At 33.4% G+C, this 21,163-nt stretch overlaps 1 protein-coding gene across 3 annotated transcripts in view; it reads right to left on the bottom strand.

The window, feature by feature from the left end:
• LOC144854712 (nucleolar protein 6-like) overlaps window positions 1-20,911 on the bottom strand; it is a 38,284-nt gene extending 17,373 nt beyond the window's left edge. For all 3 annotated transcript variants that reach the window (XM_078712659.1, XM_078712658.1, XM_078712660.1), the window contains exons 1-19: window positions 20,838-20,911; window positions 19,645-19,818; window positions 18,640-18,756; window positions 18,022-18,201; window positions 16,965-17,127; window positions 16,707-16,841; window positions 16,193-16,353; window positions 15,559-15,679; window positions 14,821-14,981; window positions 13,701-13,816; window positions 13,422-13,599; window positions 12,836-13,104; window positions 11,824-12,064; window positions 11,454-11,565; window positions 10,688-10,842; window positions 7,444-7,607; window positions 6,277-6,429; window positions 5,593-5,690; window positions 5,081-5,205 (exon numbers count right to left, since the gene is read on the bottom strand). In XM_078712659.1, coding sequence (XP_078568785.1) covers window positions 5,081-5,205; window positions 5,593-5,690; window positions 6,277-6,429; window positions 7,444-7,607; window positions 10,688-10,842; window positions 11,454-11,565; window positions 11,824-12,064; window positions 12,836-13,104; window positions 13,422-13,599; window positions 13,701-13,816; window positions 14,821-14,981; window positions 15,559-15,679; window positions 16,193-16,353; window positions 16,707-16,841; window positions 16,965-17,127; window positions 18,022-18,201; window positions 18,640-18,756; window positions 19,645-19,806 — 2,811 coding nt within the window. In that variant the 5' untranslated portion in view covers window positions 19,807-19,818; window positions 20,838-20,911. The remainder of the gene's footprint in view (window positions 1-5,080; window positions 5,206-5,592; window positions 5,691-6,276; window positions 6,430-7,443; window positions 7,608-10,687; window positions 10,843-11,453; window positions 11,566-11,823; window positions 12,065-12,835; window positions 13,105-13,421; window positions 13,600-13,700; window positions 13,817-14,820; window positions 14,982-15,558; window positions 15,680-16,192; window positions 16,354-16,706; window positions 16,842-16,964; window positions 17,128-18,021; window positions 18,202-18,639; window positions 18,757-19,644; window positions 19,819-20,837) is intronic.
• Between the last annotated feature and the right edge of the window lie 252 nt (window positions 20,912-21,163).

Here is a 21,163-nt window from a genome sequence, read left to right as displayed (position 1 = left end):
TTAGGAAAATAAAAGTCACAGAGCTAGATTGACATTCTAATCCACAAATTTAGGGGGTGTTCTACAGAAAAGCTTATCTACACTATCTAAGTGTGTGTGACAAACAAGTGTGATGCCCAAATATGGTAGTGATATGACATCATCATGTCCATATACAATCGTTTCCATAGAACTACAGCCCAACTAAATCTCTGACAAATGCACTTTATTATAATCATATAAAAACTAGGTTGTTTTGTAAGTGCCAGTTTTCATTGGTAAGTAAGTCTATAGAAATGTCATAACAACATCAGAAACCTTTAATCCATTTGTATTATCAAGTATTCATCAATGGATAAAACAATAATATATATATCTATAAAAAATTGTCTTCAATTCAATCATAAATGGGCCCTCGTGGGGGTCCAGGGGGGCGATCCCCCAGGAAGCAACGCGTTATTGCGTAATTTGAGGCTGTTTTAATCAGATTTAGGGTAGCTTTTTCCATTTTTTATGGTACATAAATAAAATACTGTGTGAAAAACACATTGCACGAGGTCCGATGCAATGACTGTGTAAATCCATTCTTTCAATAAAAAGTTTTTAAAGTTCAATATGCCTATCATAGAAAATATACGCGAACGTAAAACCTACCCACAGGCCAAGAGGTATATCGTTAATTGCAGAGACGTAGACTGGTTGTTGTCTGGGGGTGCGAAAATTGTGATGCGCGAGACTAACACCCATGGGCTTATTTTTAAAAATTTGAAAAATAGAACTGCTAGGTCCCCGGAAATTACAATTATACATTGATATATGAAACGAAATTACAAGTCTACAGAGACCCAGCCCACTGAGGTTAGGATGGAGCTAAGAACATTTAGAAAAATAGAGTTGTTAGGTCCCCGGAAATTGGATTATAGTACAGTATTTCGAAAAAAGAAACAAAATATATAAGTCTCCAGGACCAGCCCTACCATTAGTAGCTAGATCCCGGAAATTGGACTTCTTATACTTCGAAACATAAAACAAAATATATACTGGAAAGTCTCCAGAACCAGCCCTACTATGGTTGGAACTGAGATATAAAAAAAAATTTGAAAAATAGAGCTATAGGTCCCCAGACAATGCACTGACTGTATTGTACTTCGAAAAATGAAACGAAATGTATAAGTATCAATGACCAGCTCTATAATTGGGGCTGAGCTAAGAAAATTTTGAAAACAAGAGCTGCAGGTCTTCAAAAATACACTTATACTTAAAAAATATCAAGCCTAGAGGCCCCTTTTTGCCTTTTATTTGGAGCCACAACTGCAATAAATACAAATCGTTATGTCAAAGTTGGCATGTGTAAATATTGTTTCTTTTGGTTATTTTTAAAACTTTTTTTTATTTTTGATATAGAAAAAAACAATTTTTTTATAGGGATTTTTAACCCTCCAACTTTTTCGGTACAGTACTTTTAAAAATGTATAGAAAATCACAATGATGTACACCATAATACTTTTTAATTACAGAGAATGAGATTTATAATGTTTTCGGTCATATAGAAATGTAGATGAACATCAACAAATATAAGTAGTTGGAATATCTTTAGGGGAAAATAACAGTAGCTACATGGGAGTTTTCTAAAATTGTTTCCATTGCTGATGTATATGCTTATTTTCAAAACTAATTTCTATGTTAATTATTAATTACAGAAATAATTTGCTTTGAACTCACTTGTGGAATTTTGAACATTAAAACACAGTCAATCTTTAAAGAGAACAGATTTTATGGGAATAATTTTGAATAAAATAACAGAATCATTGCATTAATATAATTTTCCTTCATAATACACTGAAAATGTATTCATATTACTGAAAGTGATTTAAGAAGATTTGTTCTAATGACCATCAATTACATTGTACATGATCCCAATGCGATGCTTGTCTTAATAGGTTTTAACAAGGTTCCTGAATACAACTAGATAGATTGAAATCTCAATGTCTTTTATGCCTTTATTTTAGGGTATTTTCAGACTTATGATTTTGTATTGTAAAGCAACGTAACAGTGTTCAGACTTGATGATTTATAACTAAATTCTTTTGTTAAAGCTTGATTACCACTTGGACACAACGCAAGGATGTAAGCGATTACCACTTGGACACAACGCAAGGATGTAAGCGCTTGATTACCACTTGGACACAACGCAAGGATGTAAGCGCAACATGAGTTGAATAATCACAAGCTTGATTACCACTTGGACACAACGCAATGATGTAAGCGCAACATGAGTTGAATAATCACAAGCTTGATTACCACTTGGACACAACGCAAGGATGTAAGCGCTTGATTACTACTTGGACACAACGCAATGATGTAAGCGCAACATGAGTTGAATAATCACAAGCTTGATTACCACTTGGACACAACGCAATGATGTAAGCGCAACATGAGTTGAATAATCACAAGCTTGATTACCACTTGGACACAACGCAAGGATGTAAGCGCTTGATTACTACTTGGACACAACGCAATGATGTAAGCGCAACATGAGTTGAATAATCACAAGCTTGATTACCACTTGGACACAACGCAAGGATGTAAGCGCAACATGAGTTGAATAATCACAAGCTTGATTACCACTTGGACACAACGCAAGGATGTAAGCGCTTGATTACCACTTGGACACAACGCAATGATGTAAGCGCAACATGAGTTGAATAATCACAAGCTTGATTACCACTTGGACACAACGCAATGATGTAAGCGCAACATGAGTTGAATAATCACAAGCTTGATTACCACTTGGACACAACGCAATGATGTAAGCGCAACATGAGTTGAATAATCACAAGCTTGATTACCACTTGGACACAACGCAATGATGTAAGCGCAACATGAGTTGAATAATCACAAGCTTGATTACCACTTGGACACAACGCAAGGATGTAAGCGCAACACGAGTTGGATAATCACAAGCACAAGTTCAAATGATTCCTCTTGCCACGATTGGTCAAATTACTTGTGTTGCGCTACGTCCTTTAGTTGTGTCACCGATCCGAGCAAATATTCGTTTATTTGTTGCCATACATCATAGAAGTAACTGATGGTTTGATAGCTGTAGCAATTTAATTTATGAGTATAATTTGATAAAAATGGAAATATTTTGATAAAGTTTTCAAATTTCAATCAGCAACCCAAATCTTTCTGCCCTTAATTTCACCTTTAGTACTTAAAATAATAAAAAAATGTTGTTAAACTGCTGGGTACGATATGCTTTCACTTTCATCACATTATCATCAAGAGTGCTCTCCCGGCGGTATTTATTAATATCCATGACAAATTTATTGTTGTTCCTAATGGAAGTACAATAACATTCGCAATACACAGATGCATTTAAATTGAACTCTTGCCCCAGTCGACATTGCAAACACGGAAATAAAATAAAGATTAAGCACAAGTCATTGACATTTAATAATTGCAACTAAAATACAAATTAAAACCTCAATGGCTCAACTATTTCTAAGAAAAAATATATATACAACATTGTCCTGATCTTGTCACCACTTTGGTGTAATATATCCAATTTCCTCATCCAATTTTAATGTATTGGTAAAAAATGTTAAAAACATTATAAATCCAAGATTTGGGCCAACCATTTTTTGGTAAAAATGTTAAAAACATCAATCCAGGATTTTATTATTATTATTTATAAATAAATTCCTCAAAAAGAGAAATATGTGAATAGTTTGTAATAAATATGTCATTGTTACTTGAATTGCCATCTCTGTCATTTGAAGCTTTCAGATTTCTTTATTGCCACAAAGAACAATAGTAATTGCATCAGTGTTATACAAGGTATACTTAATACCATTTTATTTGGGCCATTAGTTTATCTACCCCATTATGTTCAGCCATATTACAAAATATTTAATACATAACAAAATATTTAATATTGGAGATTGCATAATTTTGTTTGACCATTTAAAATAGCTTTTCCTCAAATAACATACACAGAAAATGTATAAACATGTGAAAATTAAAAAGTGGAGTTCTGCAATGTGTCTAAAAGCAGTATACAGTATTTCCATCAATACATCATCAAGACAAGAGGATGTTTAAAAAAACTAAACTCTTCAATCAACAACAGACTAGGAAGTAGCTGACAATAACTTTGAATAAAAAACATCAAAACCACATTAAATTTATTGGTAAAATTTTAAAACACGTTCATGGTATTCTAGCTTGATGCTAAATTTGTATATCAGTTGAATTCTATATATTATTTAACCTTTTAACTTTTAATACATATTTTTACACTAAAACATTATTATGTTTGTGTATTTTAATGTGGAAAGCTTTAACTGTATCTTTTATAATTATTATGTAATTGTTTGTTTATTTTTATACTGGGTGACCTCTTCAGTCAAGGACTGGTCTCCTAGAGGGCCCAGTTGGTGATCAGTGGCTGTGATGTACTAATACACAGGGGTAACCCCATACTCGTCTCGAAAGATGTACTAGGTTCTTTAAAGTGCACACGAGCTAGTTGTGTACATTGGACCTACGGTTTATAGTCCTTATCCGAGAAGACCCGTTCTACTACCAGAACCATGGAGTGAGTGAGCCTCGAACCCCTGCCGATGTTATGGCTACGTAATTATGCCTCATAGTTCATGCCTTTGTTTGTCTGTCGATATTTGTTATTGTATGTCTTTAGGCAAATGTGTCTAAGGATTACCAACAGTAAATTAATCACTCTCCTATCAGATAGGTTGTAATCCTCCCGATACAGGGGCTATTTTCCGAACAAGTTCACCGGTGTAACCCCCTAGACGTCTTGAATAATGAACTAGGTCCAGTGCACACAGGTTATAACTGTGTACACTGGACCTACGGTTTATAGTCCTTATCCAAAAAGACTTGTCCACCAGCAGAACTAGGAGCCAGTCTGCCTCGAACCCTTGCCGATATTGTTGGCTCTTACGGTACGGTAAATGGAGCCGCTTAACCGCTCGGCCGTTTGACTTGCTCTATAATAATGATATGTGGTAAAATATCAATGTTTAGGCAACTACAGAGGAAAAAAATTATTATAGAATATAGTTTTAAATACCTGTACTGTTGGTGATTTTTTGGTCCACACCGATTCTTCCCTGTCCCAAGGAGTCACTACAAATAACACTGGTAGGTTAGCACGGTTGTTTGAAAAATAGTTCTTCAACGTGTCACGATCTGAAACTGTAATGAACTGATTATTAGGGTTTGTCCTCTCTAGACATGTGAATCTGAAACTCCAATAAACTGATTGTTAAACTGTATTCACACTAGTAAGTGTTGAAAGTATCAATGTGTCACATTTTGAAACTGCTATAAATAGATTTTTATGGCTTATTCACACTAGTAAATGTTGACATCAACATCTTAAAAACTGCAACCACAATATTAGGGTTTTACACTATGATATTATTCTATTTAATAAACACATTGCCATGGTTTTAAACCAATAGTGATTTTTTTTTACTGTCCTGATATACAGGTGACAATCCACTCATAAGACAAACACACACACAAGACGTTAAAAATTAGCAAAGTGATGAAAACATGAAAGTTAAAAAAGAATATTACCCGTCATCTCATTATTGAAGTTAACAATCACTGGTGAACCATTCCAGTCGTAATTAATTAACAGCTTTAGAAAGCGGTAAAACCCTACCAGCGGCAAACTAAGAAAAAAAACACACAACATTCGTAATAATAATCTACCTTGTCTAAGTCTAAAAATTCCCTGACTCATAAAACAGTTCATCTAAGCAGTGTTTAATGTTACACTATATTAGGTGATTTTAATTTAAACTACAAGTGAGAAATACATACTGTGCAATATACAAAAAAGTATTTATTTGTTTGTTTTATATCATTCATTATCGTTTAAAAAAAAATAGAACATGTGCAACTCAAAGAGGGTTACTGAAATGAACTAAGCTTATGTCAACATTTTTTGTGCGCCTGTCAGTTGCGTTCAGTTGCTCGGAGCGCTTATGCCGACACAGTTGAGTTTCGTGACGGCATAAGCGCACCCAATACTAAATGAGTGCATGTTGCCTTAATTGACTGTAAAGCAGGATTTCATTCACCACAGTAAATTTGACATTAATATGTAGTACATGTTCACCAGTTGAAGGACTCAATGAATTCCCATCGTATTATAGTAAGGTAGTTACTAAACTAATTTGATTATAGAATTTACTTTGAAGATGTTGGAAGACAAGTTTAGTTTTTAAAGACATAACTTTGGCCTAACAAACCTACCTTGGAACTCGATATGGTAAAGGAGAAAGGTACAAGTAGGCCCCGAGAAGCTCAACTGACTCTTCAGAGATATGATTCGACAGCAGTTGGGCTGAAACCCATCTCTTGCACAGTCTCACGGTTGCACCAAATGTGGAATACTGCTGCTGAAGACTAAAGCAGAGAGGAAAACCACACTAAAATTGGTAAGAGGCATATTCATTGTAACATGTAACATGTATGTACATTTGAAGACAACAAAAACCAAAAATTGTTCATACACACCCAACAGAGAGCACAAACTCGCCGGTTACAGGATCGATAAACTATTTGAGGCTAAGGGAGTGGAGTTGAAAGAGTTGTGAGTTATAACCTTGGCACTAGGTCAGGATTGAACCCTTGGCCTTGGGATTGGAATGCAAGAATGTAACCACCAAGATACAGCTCCACTACAATTAATTGAAATTAAACATTTACATTGCAATAATTTTAAAGATTGTATCAATTGCTCCAGGTGAAATAATTATCAGAATTACAATTTAAGAACTCACGATAGCTTTCTCTGGTAACTTACAGTAGGTAAAGTATTCCTCCATGAAGGCACGAGAAGGAAGGGAAAAAATTACCATTTGTATTATCGAGTAAAATATTCAATTAACCCAGAGGGGAAAGACATTTCAATTCTTTTGGGTCTGTTTTCTCTTATCTGCAAGAAGACATTTATTTGATTTATTGTACATTGTCTTCCAAGCATATGGATTTATCTGTTATAACGATTCATTATTACTTTAGCTTTTAATTACATCATTGTTTTGTTATGGTGATAGACAGACTGCAGACAGTCTACAAGACAATATGTTGGAGAGAGGGTAAATAGTAATATATCTATGTCTAATAAAAATGTAAATTGTTTTTGTTATTCATCTAGATATATTTTTCCTATGTTCTTATCTAATTTTTCCAATCTTATGTTTGTGGACCCAACAATTAATGCTATGCTTACAGTGTAGGTGCCCTTTTATCAGGATATAAAGTTTATTGACATTATTTTTGTATTTTCTGGAGAAATAAATTTATAAATATCATTTAATCTTACAATATAAATATTTATGTTATTTAGCCTCTCATAGATGGCAGTATTAGTTGAAATTTCCATGGACACTTTTTATGTATTAAATTGATATATACCCATTCAATGCACTTGTAAGCCTTGGTAGATGAACTATACGTTTCTCTAATTCTTGAGATTTTGGATTGTCACGTTGCATTAGCAGACCAGTGGAGTCGGACACCTCCTTTAGTAAGTGCACTTCACGACGATGAGAGACTACCAGGCGAAACACATAGCTGTCCTGCCAATGAAATAATGTTTATATGAAAAACAATTAAGAAAACAATAACTGTAATGTAAACACATTAAAAAGATTCATTCGGTTGGAATTACAAATAAAATGTAATAGTTAATTAAATCTCAAGCGTAGGTTATAATAGTAAATAACGATTATTTACCTGACCTTTACCCTACCTTACTATCAGTTGGCTTTCTCAAAGTGTAGTGACACGTATGTCACCGATGACGGGGTCAACACATTGGTGTTCATACATTTTACACTATTCTTTTTCGGGACAGGAACTATACATGATTTTTTCCAAATGTCGGGCAGTAAATGATTTAAGAAAGAAGCTTAAATTAAATTTTTTTGATTGGGATAATTTGAAAGTATTTGACAGGGAATCGGTCAGATTAAGACGCTGGGTTAAGGAATCCATCTGGATCAGGAAGACCCCCAATTTTAAAAGAGATGAGGGTGGGTGCAAACTCAGTCAAGTGTGGACCAATGTGTTGACCCCGTCATCTAGAGGTCAACGGTGACATACGTGTCACTACACTTTGAGAAAGCCAACTGATAGTGGGCGAAACGTCAGGTAAATAATCGTTATTTCCTATTATAACCTACGGTTGAGATATAATTAACTATTACATTTTATTTTGTAATGTAAACAATTGTAAATGTGTTGGAATAAACACTTGACTGGATTACAGTAATAGTTTTACCTATATTACTGAACCCCGCCTAAAAAAGGAAAACAAATTTATAGTTAGTACACTTCGAAATTGTTGTTTGCTTCTTTGAAAAAGCAAGACAAAAAATGAATACTTTGATATTATGTAAGAATTTGTGGAATAATGAAAGAAATATTTAAAGAAATATAATTTTTTGGTTGAAACTATGAAATTAGTTTGGTTCAATTATTAAGTTATTGTAGCCAAGACCTACTAATTCAAAAAAATGGTACTTTGTTAACAATTTGTAATAAAGAATAAAGATTTATATGGCATTTCAGCAAATGGGTGCTAAAAACATACATTATATTATGTGTGTTAAAGATTATTTATAGCACTAGTGACAATATGTAAATGACGGTTTACAACAGAAACAACTACCCTCTACATGATATTGATAATGTATTAATCGTACATATGCCTTGTGGGTAAAGATGAATTAAAGTTTCTGAATAAGTTGCAATCGCACAAGATTTTTATCGGTCAAATTCATTCAATTCTAGTTTAAATTCTGTATGTTTATTTGGATATTTTTTAAGCTTAAAATGTATTCTTTATTTGATAAACTTAAGAGTAGTCTGGTACTAGAACAGGATTACAATAAAAAAGGTTTTAATTGTCCAAGAAAATGGAAATTGCACTGCTTGTGGCTTCCACAGAAAAAAATTCTTAAATTATTTTAGGTATTTTAAAATGATAATCTGTTATCCAGTCAAGTCAGAACAAGTCCTTGATTAAGTCACAAGAGGCATAACATTTATTTTAAGAAATCATTCCTTATACAATTACAGTTCTGCTATGTTAAATATGTTATGACGTACGTCCTACACTATTTTTCATTGTAACAAATTTAACATTCACTTCTTTTATCAGCCTTGGTTTAAAAAAGTATATATATATCACCTGAATTATATAAGAACTAAACTATTTCCGATTCAATGCAAAAAAATGACCTACAGAAGATGTACTGTTAACAAATTTAACATAATTTACTGCTTTTTTTAGCCTCGGTTAAAGTACAAACATATTCTGCAGGTTCTTATATCACATTCAACTCATAACCTATTAACAAAATACAGATTTATGGAGCTTATAATGCCCAATGTCCTGATAGGCTTTTAAGACAATGACATTCACAAATTAGTACACTTTAAGTTTAACATCATCAGCATTAACCTAGTAAAATCATAACCTTTGCATGTTTAAAAGAATATATTTAAACATAGAAGGCCATGGCAGCACACTGTATTAGGATTAGAGTTTGTAGTACGTATTATTCAACTATTCTTCATCAAAAATGGTTTATTCCAAATCTATAGATTTCTCCATAAATCTATTTCCTAATCTACTCTCCCTACAATTCCTCCATTGGTTTTCCCCAATTTATCCTAAATCCATATTCGTAATCCACTAACCCTGTAACACACAATACATAAAACATTTGTTATAATTCAATTCAAACTTAGACATTTTTCTTTTGGCAATAAAATGTTATAATACAAATGTCTACATAATGTGGCATAGAGTGGAATGTTAATTGATTTTGCACATTAAGCCTATTCCTTGACAGAGTTTTTTGGTTTCTAGGTCCAATGATGCATCAATGCTTAGCCCCTAGGTCGTTAATCGTTTCTAATTGAAATCAAATAGACAACGATGATGTGAACTTTGTTCCTAGTTAAAGTAAATTCTAAAAATCAGACATTTTTCTGTGAAAGTCCGATTACAGTAGTTTTTGGAAAAGTTGACTTGATTTCCCACCGGTCATTGCAAATCGAAAAGATAATTTAAAAGATTTGTAAAGTCCTTTGAGCGTATTCACCAATCACACTAAAAGTGTGATATTTCCATTAAAACTAGATTATTCACTAAAATCAAATTGTTAAAAATTTCCCTTAAGTGATTACAAATTTTAAGGGTATTTTCCTTAAATTAGCTTAGTGCGAATGGTAAATAATGTCACTGGTCAACAACCAACCGACTGCACTCCAGACAATCATCATGACAAATTTGCCTTGGCTTTAGGAAAACTTATATTTATAGTTTTTAAGTTGAAACAGTTGCTACATAATATATTGTCTTGATAAATACACAATTTCAATTATATTGTACTACTGTACCCTGAAAGTAACTCTTGTACATGAGGTGGCATTATGATCACATCATATGTCTGTGGTTTGTTATTTAATGACATCAATATTACCCATCGTTTTCAGTAGGGCCATTTCTGGTGCCAGAAGAAAAAAAAAAGGGTTTTTTTTGCAAGCAGAAACAGGTCATTAGATACTTTAAAATCAAGTCATCAACTACAAAATGGTCAATACACCTGTAAGTACTAAACATAAATGTTATTCTCATTTCACTTACTTTGAGTACATCAATATGAGTGGCTGTGGCGTATGTCGTGAGTTGGTGTTGCTTGTGTAACAGCTCAGCTACTTTGATATTGAAAGCTGCCTTGATACGACGTACTGCCTCAACATTGTCAGGCCATCGTCCGCTTCCTTCAAACTGGATTAATACTATAAAACAATAGTTTTAATAACAATTTGCATCAAAAAAAATATATACTGTGTTTGTATCAATCATAAAATTTGTGATAGTGTGTGTTTTGTACTTTCTTAATTAATGTGCATACATCTATTCCTTATATATAATAATAATAAAAAAAAAAGAATTTTTCCATATTTTTTAAAAGTGCCGAATTGTTTAGAGGCTGCTCATAATATACAAATACATGAAGTAAGTGTTTTCAACCAAAAAATCAGGTTCACTGACGACAATAAATAAAACTAGAATATTTGTGTGTGGGCATGAATTGAATTGAAATACTTTATTTATACTGGGCGACCTCTTCAATCAAAGACTGGTCTCCCAGGGAGCCCAGTTATGATCAGTGGCTGTGATGTATTGATACTCCAGAGTAACCCCCTACTCGTCTGGAAAGATGTACTAGGTTCTTTAAAGTGCACTGGACCTACGGTTTCTAGTCCTTATCCGAGAAGACTCGTTCTACCACCAGAACCATGTGAGCCTCAAACCCCTGCTGATGTTATGGCTACGTAATTTTGGTTGCACTGTCTTAACCGCTCGGCCACTCAACAAAGGCAGGATTATAAATTAAGGTACATACTTGTATGAGCAGGTACCCAACTGGAAGATGGATTTACTGCAGATGGAACCTGGACAAACTTGTGAACCTTATTCCCTCTGGTATTCAGTGATGTCGGTTTAGCTGCAAAAACCTGAAAAATAACATAATAAAGTTTACCATTCTTTAAGTAATGAGAAAAATAAATATTATTATGAAATAGAATGAACACTTTAACTTATTTACCTGCATCAAATTTAAAAAAGATAATTATGAAACATGATGAAGTCGCTATTTAAAAAAGACTATGAAATAGGGAAAACCGTTACATTATAATCTTATTTTATCTTTTTAAAACAGACAATTAAAATAGTTGAAATAGGATAAATGTTAAATCTATTATTACTTTTACCTCTGTGTGCCTAAAAGTTGGAGAAATACCCTGTACTGAGGTCACAGCAAGTGGTAAGTCCTTCAAAGCTCTTAATTGTTTATTTAGGCTATCATACACTTGTGTTATCGAGTAGCTCTGTTCTTCCCCTGTTCCTCTAGATAATCCTTTACTTGCAGTACTGTCAGGCCTTGGAGGCTTCAGTAGACAATCAAGTTGACCTGCAACACAATGGATTGACCCTGGATCCAGGCTTGCAAATCTGCAGTAAAAGAGAAATATTATTATGTTGAAAAACTATATTAATTACAAAATCAATAACACTTTCAGTTTAAAAAAAAAAGTACATTGAAGTTTAAAATAAATTAAGACCGTTTCAATTTATGTGTGTACTGCTGTAATAATATAAAATTGGACAATAGACTTACTGCAGCCATGAAATACCTTTCCACGTCTAATCAATCATTATTAGTAAGGTAAGAATACTATAGTGCATAAATCATACATGATCACTATACTATCTTTTTTTTTTAAAGATAATAAATAGTTGATAAATGAGTTTTTTTAGTCTCATTTTATATTTTATAATATAATAATGAATAAATTATGGAAATAAAAACTAATGTAAGGTAGGTAGGTAGTATTAATGTTTTGCTATTAGGTAAGAGATTTGAACCAAAACCACTGAGGTAGGCAGTAGTCACTACTATTATTTATAGAAAACAAGCACGAATGTGCGATACTCAGGGTACAGCAAAAGAAGCTGTAATGACGTCATAAGACGGGATATCAATAACCTCGCTACCAAATACCAAACGTCAAATTTTCTCTCTATAGCTTTGTTCACCTATTACCCTAGTATATGCATGCCATGTTTCAGAGCCGTCAGACGACGCGTAGAGAACTAGTAGGACTTGAAAGTTGGCTCAATAGTGTCCAGATGGAAGAAGAAGAGGAAGAGGAAGAAAAAGAGGAGAAGATGAGTGAGTCCTAGACTCGGGTACCCTGAGTAAAAACATAACAAAAGACTTACCGCTGTAGTATATACTTGATAACATGATTGACAACTAGTCTCCTATCAGCCAGACTCTTACCAGGCCATACAACAGCCTCACATATTGAACCATCTTGAAAACGACGCATCTCTGCTTTGTCACCCCAGAATTTGCGAAACACTTTAGCTAGTTGTGTGTTTGATTCTGGACCCTTATCCAAAATAATTGATGAAAACTGTGTATTGAGGTTTAAGCCAAATGTCAGAAGCCCTTTATTAAAACTTGGTGGTAGTGATGAAATTTCCCACTAAAGAGTAAAAAATCATTTTATTAGGTAATTAACAGAAATATGAAGAAATAATTTGATACGTTTAAAATTAAAAATTATATTTATTTCATAAACATCCAATAGCAAGTAACTCAACAATTACAGGATGAATATATAAACTATACATCATTGTAAACTAAGTCTTATTTGATGATTAGGGAGTGGAGTTGGTTAGGATTGAACCCTGAACCTTAGGATTGTGGCAAAGCTACACTACAAAATAGTAATGCTTTGAAATTGGTTCGAGCAAATGAATTTATCTTTCAGAGATCAATAAAGTTTTACTGATCACACACCTCTTTAGTTTCTGTTGTTTTCAATTGAATGAAGTGAACACGTTTATCCAGTCCATCTTGTAAGAATTCCAGTAGCTTAGGGATGCTAGCCTGCACATAGTTTCCGCCAAGGTCCATTGATTGGTCACCACACATTTGTGATGAACATGTCATCTTAAGTTGTGACAAATTACAAATACTATAACAAAAAATGCATTCAATTAAGTCATTTTGTTTTTTGTCTAATAAATAATGTAAAAACATAAAATATGTTTATGGCACAAATTTAAATTGACTTACTGAAATAAGTGGTCAAATCTGGAAGTGAAGGGTAGGCTGGTCATATACAAACAATGAAAACTATCACAGGCTCTATCATCAATGATTGCAACAGCTTGTGCAGCTTCCATTCGCAACTTAAAAGAAAAATAACACAAAATTAGTAGTTTCGCGCCTGAAAGAGAGACTTACGGTCGTGTTTTTAAATTGGGTAAGGTCGAGAGATTGTGGTGCGAAAGTGCAGTAGCACTGGGCCGTCTAGGGCCCATGGATGATTGGGCCCATCATAGAGACGATCGGGCCCATCATAGAGACGATCGGGCCCATTTCTTTATGGGTCTGATCTTCTTAATCGTTGATCGTACGCGGGACGCACTGAATGTGCAACCTGTGTAGTATGAAACAGTCATGGTTAATATGCTTTTATTTATTCTTATGTTCTTTTTTGCTACAAAAATATACCGTTTAGCAGAAACAGGTCTTTGTTTTTGACAGTTTTATCTGCATAACAAACACTATGTGCTGCATATTCACAGAAAAGGATTAATCATTTAATCAATTAGTCATCGACTGGAAATTAGGCATTCGTGAAGATATTAACCCTGCGGCCAGTTTCATTACACAAATATTTACACAAACAGTTTGACGCCAAATATTACCAACTACTTAAAATTACCGGTCGTAAGAAAGTGAACTTTTAGTAGTCCCATTGTGATGAAACTAAAACAGAATTATTCAGCAATATATTGTTGTTGTCAATTATTCATCGAAACAGACATGTCAATAGAACATTCAGACTGCGCATACGATTTCTACATGGCTATATTTTGTTATCAAAAAATGTAACAGGCTGATTCGCAGGGCCGTGTTTAATAAACCTTTTATTTTGATTGGCAGCAGTGCTTTAGTATAGGCAAGCGCGTTGGAAAAATGTTGAATGTCACCATCGATGCATATCCTTCTATTCCTTAATCCATGGTTTAACACAGCCCTTCCCCTACTCCTAAAAAAAACTTTTCAGATTTGAAATAATATCGAGAGGTTCAAAATAATACTTTAAAAACGCGAGCATGCGCGGAGAATTCTCATCCCTGTATATATAGCATATGATGTCATATTTAAATTGTGTATTCTGTCCTACCTCCAGATAAATATTCTTGTTAACATCTGCACAAAAATTCAAGTACCCAGTGGAGTCAATAAAAACAACATCAAACCGATTATGGAAACTAGCTAGAGATGGTTGGTTTTCTTCAATTGAGTTATTGATGCTAATACCACTCTCTGTCCAATTGCTTGTAACTGTAAATACAAAATTTGCGTTGATAATTACTTTATCCAGGGTTATTACACCTGTGCGCCAGTAAAATTCCATGACATTTCAAGGACATTAAATTTCAAAAGTTAAAAATGTCAAGGATATATAACCTAATTATTAAGTTTAACAAAATAATTTTATTTTTTAAGGTTGAAGAATTTCATAGTTATGATGTTTGTCAGAAAATTCAAGTAATGTAACCACTAAAAAAATACGTTTACAAATCGACGAACAAATAAAATGTTTAAATAATTGATTTCTATCTTGAATTTAAAGTCCAAATGCAGGCCCGATGTCATCTCGTCGGCGGATGTCCTGCCAAATTCGGATAACCGATGCGTAGGGCGGCTACAAAAATTGACTAGAATTTTAATTAGCAAACATACATTGTTTGTTTGCATTGTCTATGCTTCTAAAGGCGATGACAATTGTGTTGACAGTTGTGTAACCCACTACGAACCACCCTACGATCTCATAAACAATACATCATAGGCTGCTACGAACAATACTTCGTACTTAGGCTACGCTCAGAGAACAATGACCTATGATCTACCTACTTACCCAGGTAAGACAGTGTGTTCTTGAACACTTGGTTACAGCTCATATTCTTGTTTAACCTTTTTGTGTTGAGTAAGTGGACAACCAACATGGACATTATAAAACAGTTGAAACCTCCAAAGCCCTACTCATAACAAGAAAAAAACAATTCAGATATACGAATGCTTATCAAACCACATAGTTTTCTGTAATGTATCTACACTTATGGCATAATCTGCCCAGTATCATACTGGTACTGGTTCAAATAACCGTCTCACAGAGACATCTGGTAGCCATTGACTTGAAGTTGGCATTTGGATGCGTTACTTTTAAATGTACAGTATCATAGGCAAATTCTGTAATACAGTGTGACATATGTATCACATGTGGCACTATTAAAGGTTATGACCTATGATACAGCAATCATTTGATATGTGGCACAGTATTAAACAACTTGCCTATGATACATGATACATACACTACCAAAAATTGACAAATTGTGACCCGATCTGGCAAAACACTACTTTTTTCGGAAATTTTCATTTTGTATTTTGTTATATATTTGGATTATTTGAATCTTAAGCTTGGTGTTTATGCATACATTCTACATAAGCTTTTTTCGTCATTCAAAGTCCAATGTAATTCCTGTTTAACTTACCTCATCCAGTCTTCTTTGATGAAGCCAAACTTTCAGAAGAATCAGTGCATCTGTCATACCTCCAAAGCCCAAGGCAGCCTCGTGGAGTATTTGAAGGTGATGCGCAAAGCTGATGTCACGCAATATACTGGTGTTGTAATGTGGTGTGGACGTAAAGTTATCTAAAAAGTTATGTATCATTCATAGGTTTTATTTAGTATTTAGACAACCAATATCTTTTCATGGTTCTAACCAGAACATACAATATTAGGACTCTACAAAAGAATTGAAATGGTACATTTGCTGCTTCTAAAATTGTTGTTTTTTGCAATCTGTTAACAAGTTTCTAGGTTTAGTAATTATAAATTGAAATTTGGTGAAATAATCATAGGTGGTTATAAGAAGAAGTTCCTTTTACAATTACTAGACCCTATGCCTTCCTTATAAAATCCTGGATCCACCACTGATAATGCAAGTTAGTTGAATGTTTCCCTCTATATTAATGGAAAAACATCTTCAACTTCAATTATTTTACCTGCTGGTTCCTCAGGAGTGTCATTAAACCACTTCTTATCAATATTGCCATTATCTGGCTGCAAGTTGGCCAAGTCCAGTATTCCATCTTCTAAGCATGGCCTGATGTTGATCTTTACGATTTTATTATTCTTTCCTGCAAAACAAAATATATTATCAGAATATATATATATATATTCGTAAAAAGAATTTGGAAAGAAAATGATTTTAGAAAAAAAATATAATCGATTCAATTACTAAACATTCAATAAGCATATACCTTTTGGCCTGATTGTAAGAATAGGCATCACATGATCATTGGTTGTAAACATTAATTGTCCAATGTCCTGCCATTGTTCCAGCTTTGCCGCCAAGTATGCGAGATAAATTGAACGTTTGTGATGATAACGAAAGTTTAAATAATCCTTTTGACGTATGTACCCCTAAAATAAACCAGAAAATTAGGTTATAAAAGAGCATGTTATTTTCATGTCGAAATACAATATTATATTAAACAATATTTTTAACTAGAAAGCCACTCCGAGAGTGCATACCTCCGCCTACTGTAAAATTCTCCTACATAAGATTTCTCCGGGAAAATATATATATATATTTGTAAATCAAAGAGCTGCATAGGCAGGATATAGAAAAAAATCAATCACTTCATAGGTATGGGAGTCAACGCCACTGGCCTATAATCATTATTAACGCGAGGTTTAGGTATTTTAGGAACCGCAACAAGCCTTTCAATTTAAGATAGGACAGAATTTTTCAAAAGCCGGCGAGCAGTCTTAAAGTAACAAGTAAACTGAAATCGCATTTTCTCGAGAACTACTTGTCCAAAAAACTTCATTTTTGAACAAGAGGCAAGAGTTATAATTTGTGATTTGTAATTTTAAAACATAATTTGATTTAATGTGCACGTTTTTTGATGCGAGTAGTTTAAAAAACCTATTTCTTTTCAAATTCACTCGTTTGATTTTCACGTTGCTGTTCTATTGTTAGTCAACTGAAGCTATTGTTAATTGAAAGGCTTGTTACATAACCATTACACCAAACTCGCATACACATGCTTGTAATGAAATTAGCCTAAATCACAAACAGCATTAAGACACACACAAATATATATATATTTTTTTTTACTGGAGAAATCTTATGTAGGAGAATTTTACAGTAGGCGGAGGTATGCACTCTCGGAGTGGCTTTCTAGTTTTGTATATTGTATATTGTTTAATGTCTGAAATTTAACATCTGTAATATGGTTTTAATATATAACAATGAGGTTTTATAACATTTCAAAAATGAGAAACAAAGAGCACTTAAACACAATTACAAACCGTTGGATATGCAACAGCAATATCAACATTGTAAATTGGTTTGATTGCAGCACCAAGCAGGTAACTACCAACAACCTTTACACATGACGGTTTACTCAGTAACAGCTTGTTTCTAACTTGAGTTTTTTCAATTGAAACTGGAAGTTTGATGTTCCTAGGTAACCAAGAACCATCTGTGGCCTAAAAATAAGTAAAATCTGTGTCATGACACTTGATACAGAGGTAGATGAAAATCAAAATAAAAAAAATAATGACAAATATAAAAAATTTGAAATGGTGTGAATTAATTTCATGTTTTTTCAATAAAAGAGGCTTTCGGGCCATTTTACAACAGAAAATAATATTCATTTGTGAATAAACTTGAAACTGTATGTTTCCACACCATAGCCAAAAATGTAAATGTCTAATAACTTTGATTAAATTGAGGACTGCATGGGTTTCTTTTTAGAATTCTTAGAATTTAGGAATTTTTAAACCCATTCTATGTCTACTAATTTTGTTTATCAAAGAGAATAGTTATATTTCAAATCACTTGATCCTAAGGTCAAGTTGTTGCAAAATCAAACATTAGATCCTTTTATTCAGAAAACTGTGTACAATATTACAGTAGTTACTCACATCTTTAATTTTGACGTCTTTCAATTTCAATAGTTTTTCATTTAATGAATGCAAAAATTCATTTAACTCTTTCTTTCTTTTTTCTTTTAAAACAACTTCAGTTATTAGTTCTTTGACCTTTAAAAGAACACAAATAAACATTAGCATTATGAGTGGAAAGTCTAAGATTTGGGTAATTTGTATCCAATAGCCCATGTGCATGCCAATACAGATGTATTAGATATCAGTAGTAGATGATTATGGATATCTGAAATAAACAAATCAATGATTTATATATTAGCATTTTCCGATAAAATATTTAATTAAAATATTAATTAAATCAATTAATAATTAAAGACCCCTTCCCTGCAATTTCGGACGTTTTTTGGAAAATAATACATATATATCACTTTAAAAACATTAAACCATGTCATTCCTTGTCTTAAATGTACGTTTTATGGTAAATTATGATAAAAAGTGAGAAACAATGCACTACCTAAGTAGCTCGCGGCGACCGACCGCTCGTGGACGGTCTTAGGCCTAGCCTAGCTAGGCTTAGTTTTGTAGGCCTAGCTGGTAAACATCGGTAACGTACGAACATCGTACGCTAGCTATATACCTAGCCTGACGTTGTATAGTTGCTGCATTAATTGTCTTTCTATTTTTGCCAGACTCCGTTGATACAAATCGGGGAAAACCCGGTATTTTCGCTGAAAAGTTAGGAGTCTTCCATTTGTTTTGGCCTCACGATCGATCGAAAAGCGGGCGAATTACAGGTGAAAAACAAAAATATCAATCCGCGCGCAATGCATTTTGGGATTTATAGCGGGCCGCTATAATTATTAGAATCGACTTATTTTTCACATTTTTAACCGTTTAAAGACGAAAAAAGTTATCGCAATAGGACCATATAGTATTATTTTTACATTAAATATAGTTTTTGATCTTAAATTAGATCTAAAAAACGTAGGGAAGGGGGCTTTAAAGTGATTCATAAAATGCATCACCTTTCTGTGGTTAGTTTACCTGTAGTCTAAATATATTTGATTGGTTTGCCCCTTCAGCATCTTTTTTTAATGAGTTTAGTTCTTCATTTGTTGGTGGTTTGTAAAAATCTCCTTTCTTCAAACATTTTGCTTTAATTTCTTTTGTTTCATTAGCACCACGCTTAAGTGCTGATTGCGACATATCTGAATTATCCTAAAAAGTACAAAAGCATATATTTGGTCTTTGAGGACGCTGTCTAGGCACTATTTATTTATTTAATCATTCTTTATTCTTAAATACACTTTCAATACCATGTACTGATTTCCAAAGTGGTTCAGTTCTTAACTACATAAATGTAAACAAAATACAGTATATTATAAATGGACAAAAGAAAATATAAAATTAAACCTAAAATTATCAAAATCAAATTAACACAATTAAAGTAAGCACATTTAAAGGCCATCGGGCCCACTTCAAGACGATCGGGCCCAAATCGTAAGACGATCGGGCCCATCAAGGGTGAAAGATGATCAGGACCAGAGACGATCGGGCCCAATGAATAAGACGATCGGGCCCAAAACATTCTCGGAAAATTTTTTTTAATAATTATTCGATTTAAAGTCAGAAAAATATGAATGTATTACCTATTACCGAATCAGGTTTCACACATGTGCTATTATTTATTAATTTTGTCGCGAGAGAGAAGTCAAGTTAGGCCTATATCATTATCACACTGTATAGAGCAAAAATTAAATATGGGAATACATACAACACAATAATAATACAATCAAAATCAATCACATTTATTCATAAATCGAGAGTACTTGGTTAGAAATTCTTAAAATCAGTAGTGTTAATTAGGGGAGAATTATGATAAAATCTGAAAAATCGAATTAACCTTTTAATTAAAATCTTAATTTACGCAAGAAAAGCATGTTGACACTAAGCACTAGGAATGAAATGTGGCACATTATTTTATATACAGTATAACACAACGTGGTTCTGAAAATACTGGACGATTGGGCCCAACACATAAGACGATCGGGACCGCAAAATGCGGGGAAAGGCCTCGTGCTATATATAGCCTATGCTAAGTATATACAAGTGTGTGGTGGGGGCCTAGCTAGAGGCCTAGAGCTTTAAAGTAACGACTATTCAATTCATATTTAATAGAATTATGATATACACTTAAAATAAAATATTCTAACATATAAATATTATTTGTCAATTACCTTTAATTCGAGAGTTTAATAAAATAAAATAAAAATACCCATTTGTACATGCCATGTGTGTATCGCCATGTGTGTAAACGCCATGTGAGAGGTATATTCAGAGCGTCATTTCGACCATCGAGCATTCTCTACTTCTACGGAGCGCCATTTATGCCTTTATTTACTTCCGAAATAGAAATAGTACTACCGGTAACTGGTCCAGTGGACCAAATTTAGCACCGATGTAGCACAGTGATATAAAATAGAAATAAGTCACTAATTTTAATATATTTTCGTATGTTAATACACTGTGTTCAAGTGGACCCAATTTGGCACCAGGGGAGCAC

This window comes from Antedon bifida, chromosome 10, assembly GCF_963402885.1.
Source record: "Antedon bifida chromosome 10, ecAntBifi1.1, whole genome shotgun sequence".
In the NCBI taxonomy this organism is placed as follows: domain Eukaryota; kingdom Metazoa; phylum Echinodermata; class Crinoidea; order Comatulida; family Antedonidae; genus Antedon; species Antedon bifida.
Note: the sequence above shows the minus strand (reverse complement) of the source record. Positions and strands in the feature narration are given on the sequence as shown.